General features: G+C 52.9%; 1 protein-coding gene across 1 annotated transcript in view; it reads right to left on the reverse strand.

Annotated features, from left to right (window-relative positions):
* Positions 1–10,529, reverse strand: part of LOC107125856 (adenosine deaminase domain-containing protein 2-like) — a gene marked incomplete at its 5' end in the record, with an annotated part of 15,636 nt that extends 5,107 nt beyond the window's left edge. The window contains 5 exons of the mRNA XM_015429318.1: positions 999–1,116; positions 2,027–2,258; positions 5,339–5,553; positions 8,279–8,443; positions 10,379–10,529. Coding sequence (XP_015284804.1) covers positions 999–1,116; positions 2,027–2,258; positions 5,339–5,553; positions 8,279–8,443; positions 10,379–10,529 — 881 coding nt within the window. The remainder of the gene's footprint in view (positions 1–998; positions 1,117–2,026; positions 2,259–5,338; positions 5,554–8,278; positions 8,444–10,378) is intronic.
* Positions 10,530–11,399: the final 870 nt, after the last annotated feature.

The raw sequence follows: 11,399 nt of genomic DNA on the forward strand, positions 1-11,399 counted from the left end.
GAGTGACAAAAGTGTGAGTGCGGGACTTCTTGCAAAAGCGGAATCTGTTTCTGCACAGAGCGCTTTTCCCCTGCGAGCACCGTCTGCGTGCGGATAGATCAGACGGATGGCCGAGCAGCTGCGACACCCGCTGCAAAGTCGACGCAGGGCGCTTTTATAGTCCGTCTTCTGAGAAACGGTGTCCTTTTGCTGTTTTCCTAGACAGCTTAAACGGGAGATGGTCAAGGACTCCACAAACATGATATCTGTTTAGCTATACTTTTTAAAAAAACCCAAAACTTCTCGGTGTCAGATTTTATTTCAGGTTTGTGATTGGATTGGGGTTTTTTGGGGGGGAGGCAGAGAGTTAGGAAGGGTGCCAGCTTCCACAGCGACTTGGGAGTCCTGTCTGGTCTCCCTTTTCACCCCGGCCCTGACTATTTGGTGTTGTGGTTAAAGTGCGCGGACTCTAATCTGGGAGAACCGGGTTCGATTCCCCACTCCTCCACTTGCATCTGCTGGATGACCTTGGGCAAGCGAAGAACCCTCACGATTTAATCCTCTTAGGCCAGCGTCACCTTTAAACCAGGCCTAAGACGCTGAACTGCAGGCTGTGGAAGGTCGGTAGTTCAGCAGTTCGAGACCCGGGTGCCGCATGATGGAGTGAGCTCCCGTCTCTAGTTCCAGCTCCTGCCAACCTAGCAGTTCGAAAGCAAGACATTGCAAGTAGATGGATAGGTACCACTTCGGTGGGAAGGGAACAGTGTTCCGTGTGCCTTGGTGTTTAGCCATGCCAGCCACATGACCACGGAAACGTCTTCGGACAGCGCTGGCTCTTCGGCTTTGAAACGGAGATGAGCACTGCATCCCTAGAGTCGGATTCGACTGGCTTTCGAGGAAGGGAACCTTTACCTTTAAGTAACGCTTGGGAGGCTTTGGTGGGGGGAGACCGTTCTGTTCTGTGGCTCACTCGTCACGGATCCTCTCTGATTTCCTGCGACGGAATCCCTCTCGCTTGCCTCCGTCAGCATCATGAACGTGGACGACTTCTGCCGCCCCAGTCGGCTTTGCAAGGCAGCTATGCTGAAGTTCTTCAGGAAAGTGGCGAAGGAGATGAAGAGAGAGGACCTAGCCTCCCTGCCCACGTACCACGAAGCCAAAGTGAGTCTTTCAGCCCCCCCACAAAGATTGTTATGTTTTGGGGAGGTGGGGCGTGTGTGTGTCAAATCACACATCGAATCATAGAATCACAAGAGCTGGAAGGGCCTATACAGAGGCCATCTAGTCTACCCCCCCGCTCAATGCAGGATGAGCCTAGAACAGTGGTGGCAAACCTCTGGCACGGGTGCCAGAGGTGGCACTCAGAGCCCTCTCTGTGGGCACGCGTGCCATCGCCCCAGCCAGGCCCAGACCATCATTAAAGTGTCGAATTCCCTGCCAACCCTGACCGTAGTGCTCTCTGGGGACGAGACGCCGAGGCACACGAAACGCTGTGACCTCCCCACCTATTTATCGACTTGCAGTTTCTTGCTTTCGAACGGCTAGGTTGGCAGGAGCCGGGAGCTCACTCCGTCGCGCGGCACACGGGTCTCGAACTGCCGAACTACCAGCCTCCTGGTCTGCAGCTCAGCTTCTTAACCTCCGAGCCACCGCGGTCCTGGGAACCTAGTGGAGTGCTGGCCGAGAAGCGAGGGAGGGGAAGTCGGCAGCAGCGGGCCCTGCCAGGAGCCCCGGGATTTCCCCCACCTCAATGGATGCCGACACCCACCCTGGTCCCGGTGACCAGTGTTCCCTCTAAGCTGAGTTAGTGTGAGCCAGCTCACAGTTTTTTAGTCTCCGGCTCACACATTGTTGCCTCCACTCAGGAAGGAGTAGCCAAATCGCTCGCTCACAACTTTAATGCCCGGTAGCTCACAAAGTAGGATTTTTGCTCACAAGACTCCACGGCTTAGAGGGAACATTGCGGGTGACTGTGCTTGCAGTGAACCAAAGAGCAAAGCAACGCGCGGAGAGACGGCAGGCGGCCTGCACCCCACCGGGGACTTACTCCCGCGCGGCCTTCCCGACCGCCCCGTTCACGAGTTCCAGCGCTTCGTCTCCACCGCACCAGTTGAAGCTCCAGGAGTGGCATATAGGCGACACGTTGAGAGGGGCGACTCCGGGGCCTTCGAAGAGGTGCACGGGGCTCTGGCGGTACGGCTCCGGCAGGCTCTCCTGGGCTAGCTGCAGCCGGCCGTTGATGACCTGGTGGAGGACGGCGATGTCTTGGTAGGCGTCGGCTGAAACGCAAAACAGAGAAGAGGGTCAACATGGGCCGGAGGCAGAGCAGAGGAGCCGGAAGGGGCTGGGAGGAAATAAATAGAACCCCGATGAGCAACCTATAGCCCTTCCGGTCGTGGGCTCTGGGGAGGCGCTCAAGCGGGCTCACAAGGAGAAACGAGGCACAGACACAGGTCCCCGTCCCCCCCCGGCTGACGAGCGGCAAAGCGGCAAACGCTCTGCAGATCCACACCCTGGATCTGGAGCCATCTCGTAACAACATTGTTTGACCACTGAGGAAGGCCAACTGGCCGAAGCGCGTTTGGTCAGGCTCAATGATGGTCTATTATTGACCATTTTGGTGTCGTGGTGAAGTGCGCGGACTCTAATCTGGGAGAACCGGGTTTGATTCCCCACTCCTCCACTTGCACCTGCTGGAAGACCTTGGGCAAGCCGTAGTTCTGATAAGAGCTGTTCTTGAAAAAGAGCAGTTCCTCTCAGAGCTCTCTCAGCCCCACCGACCTCACAGGCAATGTTCCCTTTAAGATGTGGTGTCTTGAGAGCAACAATTCTACTCTGTGAGCTACTGGCATTAAAGTTGTGAGTGAGTGATTTGTTTACTGCATAAATTAGTTTGCTCTGGAGCCATCCTTCCTGAGCTAAGACAAAAATTGGTGAGCCGGAGGCTAGAAAACTGTGAGCTAGCTCACACTGACTCAGCTTAGGGGGAACACTGCTCACAGGGTGTCTGTTGTGGGGAGGGGAAGGGAAAGGAGTTTGTAAGCCGCTCTGAGACTCCTTCAGGTAGTGAAGGGCGGGGTATAAATCCAATCTCTTCTCTTCTTCTATCTTTGGGCTCAATGTATGATTTTATTCTAAACTGAGGCTATTACTTGGGTCTATATTTATTTGTTTTTATTGAATATGTAATAAATACTTTTATATTTTTGGATCATTGGTAATATTTATGCTTCAGGTTTAGACAGAGAACTAGTGGGCCCTTATATTTTGAATTAATTAAGATTGCTGGGGAAAACATCAACAACCTCAGATATGCAGACGATACCGCTCTAACGGCAAAAAGTGAAGAGGACCTGAAGAGCCTCTTGCTCAGGGTAAAAGAGGAGAGCGCAAAGGTTGGCTTGAAACTCAACATCAAAAAAACTAAGATCATGGCATCCGGCCCCATCACTCCTTGGCAAATAGAAGAGGAAGTCGTGGAAGTAGTGACAGACTTCACGTTCCTGGGATCCAAGATCACTGCAGACAGTGACCGCAGCCATGAAATTAAAAGACGCCTGCTCCTTGGGAGGAAAGCGATGGCCAACCTAGACAGCATAATAAAAAGTAGAGACATCACCCTGCCAACAAAAGTCCGCATGGTCAAAGCAAACTCTTGAGAGTCCCTTGGACTGCAAGGAGATCAGATCAGTCAATCCTAAAAGAAATCAACCCTGACTGTTCCCTGGAAGGCCAGATAATGAAACTGAAGCTCAAAGACTTTGGCCACCAAATGAGAAGGGAGCACTCACTGGAGAAGAAGACCCTGATGCTGGGAAAGTTTGAAGGTCAAAGAAGACGGGGAGGGCAAAGGATGAGATGGTTAGACAGTGTTATCGAGGCAACGAGCATGAAATTAAGCAAACTCCGGAGCACGACGGAAGATGGAGGGCCTGGCGTGATGTGGCCCATGGGTTTGCGAAGAGTCGGACTCGACTGTGCGACTGAATAACAACAAACATTTTGATTTCCTTAATCTTTTGGTTTTTAATTCCATTCGTTTTGGGTTAAGTCTCAACACCACCACCACCACCTTCCTTCGTCTTTTGTTGTGTTCATAACTGGGAACAGTGGCTGCCACACATTATGGCCAGTGTTCCTTGAGTTTGTGTGAGCTAGCTCACAGTTCTTTAGCCTCCGGCTCACACATTTTTTGTCTCCGCTCAGGAAGGAGGGCTCCAGAGCAAACTAAGTTATGCAGTAGCCAAATCGCTCGCTCACAACTTTAGTGCCATAGCTCACAAAGGAGAATTTTTGCTCACGAGACTCCACAGCTTAGAGGAAGCATTGATTATGGCTCACATAGACTTTGGGCTATCATAGAATCAGAAGAGCTGGAAGGGGCTATACAGAGGCCATCCAGTCCAACCCCCTGCTCAATGCAGGATCAGCCTAGAGCATCCCTGACAAAGTGTTTGTCCAGCCGCTGTTTAAAGACGGCCAGGGAGAGGGAGCTCACCACCTCCCCAGGCAGCTGATTCCACTGTTGCACAACTCTGACTGTCAAAAAAAGTTTCCCCTAATATCCAGCCAGTCCCTTCCCGCCCTTAATTTAAAACCCATTCTTGCGAGTCCTCTCCTCTGCTGCCAACAGGAACAGCTCCCTGCCCTCCTCCAAGTGATGGCCCGTCAAAGAGTTCAAGAGAGCCATCCTGTCCCCCCTCAACCTCCTCTTCTCCAGACGGAACATCCCCAGATAGTCTCGTTATTGGAGCAACCTTCGTTTTTTTTTATCTAAAGGGACCTTCAGATAGCTGTAAAGGTAAAGGTAAAGGTCTCCCTTGCTCGAAAGCCAGTCGAATCCGACTCTAGGGTTGCGGTGCTCATCTCCATTTCCAAGCCGAAGAGCCAGCGCTGTCCGAAGACGTTTCCGTAGGATAAGTTTGAAAATTTGAATTTCAAGAAAATGAAAATTGGTACACTTGCAGGCGCTTTAAGGGGTTGTTTGGGAAATGAGCTCACCCTGAGGGGTGATGAAACCAAGCCTGTTTTCCAAATGTTGAATTTACAGAGAGATGGGTTTCCCAATGCTGAAGAATTGTTTTCTTCATTTGGAGAGCACGAAGTCTGAACATTCGAATTTCGGGGGAAATGAACATTGGTACACGCGCAGGCCCTTTAAGGGATTATTTGAGAAATGAGATCATCCCGAGGGGTTTGACGATGAGGAAAAACACCAGCCTGTTTCCCCACAATATTGAATTTAAGGATAGATGGCTTCCCATTCTGAAGAAACGTTTCCTTACTCTGGAGAGCACGCCTGCCCGTCGGCCTTGTGCCGGGCCCCTCAAAGAAGGCTCTGCAGTCGTCAGTTACTCACCCAGGACGATGCTGGTGATGTAGACCGGGTGGATGACGTGGCTCAAGAGAGCCCCCTGGACACCCAAGATGGTCCAGCGGGTCAGCTTGTCGCTGCCGGACACGCAGTAGACGCAGGCGGCCAGAGTGCTGGGACGGCAGTAGGCAATGGGTCTCAGCGTGCCTTTCACGCTGATGTAGACCTCAACAGGCATATTTGGCTGTAATGTCGTGACCCTGCAGGAGAAGAAGAAGAGAAGAAGAAGAGATTGGATTGATACCCCGCCCTTCACTCCCCGAAGGAGTCTCAGAGTGGCTTCCAAACCCCTTTTTCCTTCCCCTCCCCACAACAGACACCCTGTGAGGTCGGTGGGGCTGAGAGAGCTCTGACAGAAACGGCTTTTTCAAGGACAGCTCTTATCAGAACTGTGGCTTGCCCGAGGTCATCCAGCCAGGTGCAAGTGGAGGAGTGGGGAATCGAACCCGGTTCTCCCGGATTAGAGTCCGTGCACTTCACCACTACACCAAAATGGAAGGGACTTGCTAATGAGTTGGAGAGCCGGGAAAGAAAGTTGGTGGGGTGTGTGTGTTATGGGGAGAAAAGAAGCCGGATTAATAAAGAACCTCTTCTCTTCTGTACCCTAAGAACAGTTTCGGAAGGTAGCAGAATGCCGCGGCTAGGCCACTGATGGGCATATCTAGATGGGACCACATCCGGCCTGTGCTGAAGGCCCTGCACTGGCTGCCAATAGCATACCGAATGTGCTGGTGCTCACCTTTAAAGCCCTATATGGCCAGGGTCCGACATACCTGAGGGGACCACCTTTCCCCACATATACCCCAGAGAGCACTGCAGTCGGGGTCACAGAACCAGTTGACCCTCCCTGGCCCCAAGGATGCCAGGCTCGTTGCAACGAGGGCCAGGGCCTTTTCAGTGGCGGCTCCATACTGGTGGAACGAGCTCCCAGAAGAGATCAGGGCCCTGCGGGATCTTTTACAGTTCCGCAGGGCCTGCAAGACGGAGCTCTTCCACCAGGCCTTCAACTAGGAGCCGCCCCCGCTATCACCATCAACGAGCCCGGCCCTCAGCTGTTAAGACGCTGAACTGCAGGCTGTGGAAGACCAGTAGTTCAACAGTTCGAGACCCGAGTGTGCCGCATGACAGAGTGAGCTCCCGTCTCTAGTTCCAGCTCCTGCCAACCTAGCAGTTCAAAAGCTAGACACTGCAAGTAGATAAATAGGTACCACTTCGGTGGGAAGGCAACAGCGTTCCGTGCGCCTCGGTGTTTAGTCATGCCGGCCACATGACCATGGAGACGTCTTCGGACAGCGCTGGCTCTTCGGCTTTGAAACGGAGATGACCACCGCAACCCTAGAATCGGACTCGACTGGCTTTCGAGCAAGGGAACCTTTACCTTTTTACTGTTTCATATGTTTTATATGGTTTTATCGGCGATTGGTGCCACCGTTGTAAGCCGCCTGGAGCCCGCTTGCGGGGAGGGCAGGGTATAAATTGAATTAATAAATAGATAAAATAAATAGCTGTGCTGGTCTGCCTTAGAGCGGCTAGATTTGAGTCCCAAAGCACCTTAGCTTCTGAGAGTCAAATGGCTCCCTTCCCGCACTCTCCTTTTAACCCATGTTTACCCCGGTGTCCTCCAAGCAATTACGCACCAAAATCAAATGCAACCGTCTTTTGCACTAAAATCAAATTCAGCTTTATTTTTATTCCATTTTTTCCCCTCCCCGTTCTGCATCACGTTACCTCCCTTCAGTGGTCAGCCCGGCTTCACCCTGCTGCTGCTGCCCCCGGGTTTTTTGGATGCTGTTTTGCCGTGGACTTAAACTGCCTCGACTCAAACACTGAGAAAATCCGGAGTGGCAGGCAAATGCAGAAAGGACCTCTCGGAAGCTCTTACCCGCAAGATCTTGTTGGCGTCCAAGGTTCTCTCGGTCTCGAATCTAGCGACCCTAAGAACAGCCTGCCTAATCATTCCTAACTGCCTGTTTTATCGCTTAAAAAAAGCAGCATTAATGACCTAAAGTAAAGGTAAAGGTTCCCTTGCTCGAAAGCCAGTCGAGTCCGACTCTAGGGTTGCGGTGCTCATCTCCCTTAATTACGTTACCTCCCTTCAGTGGTCAGCTCGGTTTCACCCTGCTGCTGCTGCCCCGGGATTTTTTGGTGCTGTTTTGCCGTGGAGACTCGGACACTGAGAAAATCCGGAGTGGCAAGCAAATGCAGAAAGGACCTCTTGGAAGCTCTTACCCGCAAGATCTTGTTGGCGTCCAAGGTTCTCTCGGTCTCGAATCTAGCTACCCTAAGAACAGCCTGCCTGATCATTCCTAACTGCCTGTTTTATAGCTTTAAAAAAGCAGCATTAATGACCTAGGGCATTCAAAAATATATATATTCGCTTTATTTACAAAATTACTGTAGGTGAGTAATCTTAATGGACTGTTTCGATTTATTTTCGTTTTCATTTATTGCATTTTTACCCCGCCCTCCCCGCGAACGGATTTATATTGATAATTTGTTATTTTTTAAAAAATGAATCTATTGTACTGTTTGAACTTGGTAAACTGCCTCTAGCAAGTCTGAGAGAACTTGTGACTGACCCAAGGTCACACCAGTGGCTGCATGTGGAGAAGTGGGGAATCAAACCTTCCTCTCCTTCCCTTCCTCTCCACACGACAGACACCCTGTGAGGCAGGTGGGGCTGAGAGAGCTCTCTCGACGACCGCCCTCAAGAGAACTTGTGACAAGGTCACACCAGCGGCTGCATGTGAAGGAGTGGGACATCAAGCCCAGTCCTCCAGATTAGAGTCCGCCACTCTTTTAACTATATAACTATTAACTATCAGCCCCCGTTCCAACGGGCCCGGGTTCCCAGTTGAAGCCCATTCACGGCATCTTTTCCCAGCCGCACCACAACTCTCTCCTGGCTCCATCAGCAGCACTCACTGGAAGTTCGCCAGGGCTCCGCTGGGCCGGCGGGTCAGATAGAGATGCAGGAAGAACCCCGGTTTCAGAGCCAAGCGCGTCCCGTCCTTTGTGAGGCAGAAGATGCATTTCTCCACAGCCGCCGGGTCTTTGCTGCAGAACATGAGCAGCTGCTTGTAGAAGTACCTGAGGAGGGATTGACGAAATGATCAGAAGCGAAGGCGGGCTGGCGGGAGAGGTGGGGGCAAGGTTCTCCGGGAGGGCTCTCGGATGCCCGACGCCGCCAAGAGATGAAGAGGGGGGGGCCGAACTTGCTTAGCTTCAGAGATCTGACGAGATCAGGCTAAGGATCGTGTGACGTCAAGACACGACTGCCTCATGGCGACCCCTCATGGCGTTTTCAAGTCAACAGACGTTCAGAGGTGGCTGGCCATGGCCTCCCTCTGCATAGCAACCCCGGACTTCCTTGGTGGTCTCCCACCCAAGGACTAAACAAGGCCGACCCTGCTTAGAAGAAGAGATTGGATTCATACCCCGCCCTTCACTTCCCAAAGGTGTCTCAGAGCGGCTTACAAACTCCTTTCCTTTCCTCCTCCCTACAACAGACACCTTGTGAGGTAAAAGAAGAAGAGACTGGATTCATACCCCGCCCTTCACTGCCCCGAAGGCGTCTCAGAGCGGCTGACAAACTCCTTTCCCTTCCCCTCCCCACAACAGACACCCCTGTGAGGTAAAAGAAGAAGAGATTGGATTTATACCCCGCCCTTCACTACCCAAAGGCGTCTCAGAGCGGCTGACAAACTCCTTTCCCTTCCCCTCCTCACAACAGACACCCCTGTGAGGTAAAAGAAGAAGAGTTTGGATTTATACCGCGCCCTTTACTACCCAAAGGCGTCTCAGAGCGGCTGACAATCTCCTTTCCCTTCCCCTCCCCACAACAGACACCCCTGTGAGGTAAAAGAAGAAGAGTTTGGATTTATACCCCCGCCCTTCACTACCTGAAGGCGTCTCAGAGTGGCTGACAAACTCCTTTCCCTTCCCCTCCTCACAACAGACACCCCTGTGAGGTAAAAGAAGAAGAGTTTGGATTTATACCCCCGCCCCTTCACTTCCCAAAGGAGTCTCAGAGCGGCTTACAAACTCCTTTCCTTTCCTCCTCCCCCCAACAGACACCCTGTGAGGTAAAAGAAGAAGAAAGAGACTGCATTTATACCCCGCCCTTCACTTCCCAAAGGAGTCTCAGAGTGGCTTACAAACTCCTTTCCCTTCCCCTCCCCACAACAGACACCCTGTGAGGTCGGTGGGGCTGAGAGAGCTCTTGACAGAAACTGCTCTTTTTCAAGAACAGCTCTTATCAGAACTACGGCTTGCCCAAGGTCATCCAGCCAGGTGCAAGCGGAGGAGTGGGGAATCGAACCCAGTTCTCCCAGATTAGAGTTGCTGCACTTCACCACGACACCAAACTGGCTCTTCTCTTAGCTTAGCTTCTGAGATCTGATGAGATCAGGTTAGCTCGGACTATCCAGGTCAGGGCAGAGATGAACAGAGGTGGTTGGCCATTGCTTGCCTCTGCGTAGCAACCCTGGCCTTCCTTGGTGGTCTCCCATCCAAGTACTAACCAGGGATGAACCTGCTTAGCTTCCAAAGTCTGACAAGAGTGAGCTACCCTGGGCCATCCAGGTCAAGGCAAGAGACGTTCAGAGGTTCTTGGCCATTGCCTGCCTCTGCGTAGCGACCCTGGGCTTCCTTGGTGGTCTCCCATCCAAGACCTAACCGGAGCCGACCCTGCTTAGCTTTCAAGATCTGACGAGATCAGGTTAGCTCGGATTATCCGGGTCAGAGCAAAAGACATACAGAGGTGGTTGGCCATTGCCTACCTCTGCGTAGCAACCCTGGCCTTCCTTGGTGGTCTCCCATCCAAGTACTAACCAGGGCCGACCCTGCTTAGCTTCCGAGATCTGACGGGATCCAGATAGCCTGAGCCATCCCTGGTACTCATCATCTCAGAAGTGACGTCCCCTCGACTCCCCTTCCCCTTTCTCCCGGAGCTGCCCTTCCTTAGGCAGGCTGGGAGAAGGAACCCGCCCGGCAGGCCAGGGGTAGGCCACAGGGGTGCCTTACCTCATCAGCGCTCTGCGGGCCACCACCAGCCCGTGCATATCGTGGAGGGTCCGGCCATCGAACTCCATCCAACCCTCGTAGCAAACGTCTCCCGTCCCCAGGGCAACCAGCTCGTAGGTCTCCCTGCAGGAGCTCTGACTCCCGGCCACCTCTGGGGGGAGGGGGGACAAGAAAGGAAGCGAGAAGAGCATCAGCCCGTGGCTCCAGAAACAAGGATGCAGCTTCCAGATGGGCAGACGTCCATTCAAACACTGGCGAAGGGAGCTTTGACGCTTGAAACAGCATGCTCAAGGTTGGAGCAGCACAGACGTAAATTGCCGTGTTGGCACTTTGCGATAAATAAAGTCGCAGTTTGGGCACTCGGTCTCTAAAAGGTTTGCAGTTTGGGCACTCGGTCTCTAAAAGGTTTGCAGTTTGGGCACTCGGTCTCTAAAAGGTTTGCCATCACTGTCCTATAGTCTCCTATAGACTATAGACAAAGGAGTTCTCAGACTCCCATAGGCTGCGGTCACACGGAGCATTAGCCATGCTGCAGAGACGGAAGATAGGCGGACTTTCCGGGCGCGATCACACCGCAACATCTGGGAAGCGTAGAGCTACCGTGGCTAACCCGAGGCTTCCCGCTGAAGATGCGGCGTAAAAAACAAGTACCTCCAAGGTACTAGTTTCCAGAAACCGCGGGGCAAGGGCGGGCGTCTGATCGCGTTTCCGGTGGTAGTTCGTGGCATCCGGCGCCCGCCCGTGTCCTGTCACAAAAAGGTATTCCCCCCCCCCAAGTCTCCACGGGATGCGCATACGCACACAACGGCGCATGCGCACACTTCGGTTTTAAAAAACCCACAACCCCGTTTGCCACGGCAGCGGCGCCTAGCCATTGCTGCTGTGATCGCGCCGCGCCACTTCTTTGCCGCGCCGCAGGATTGTGGTGTGATCGGCACCTCCCCCTGAACCATGGGACGTCGGCGGGACGTGTGATCCGGCGGCTGCGCGTTAGTTTGCTCCGGGGCAAACAGCCACGCTT

The sequence above is a fragment of the Gekko japonicus genome, unplaced genomic scaffold, assembly GCF_001447785.1.
Source record: "Gekko japonicus isolate JY-2015 unplaced genomic scaffold, Gekko_japonicus_V1.1 scaffold5229, whole genome shotgun sequence".
Taxonomy (NCBI): Eukaryota; Metazoa; Chordata; class Lepidosauria; order Squamata; family Gekkonidae; genus Gekko; species Gekko japonicus.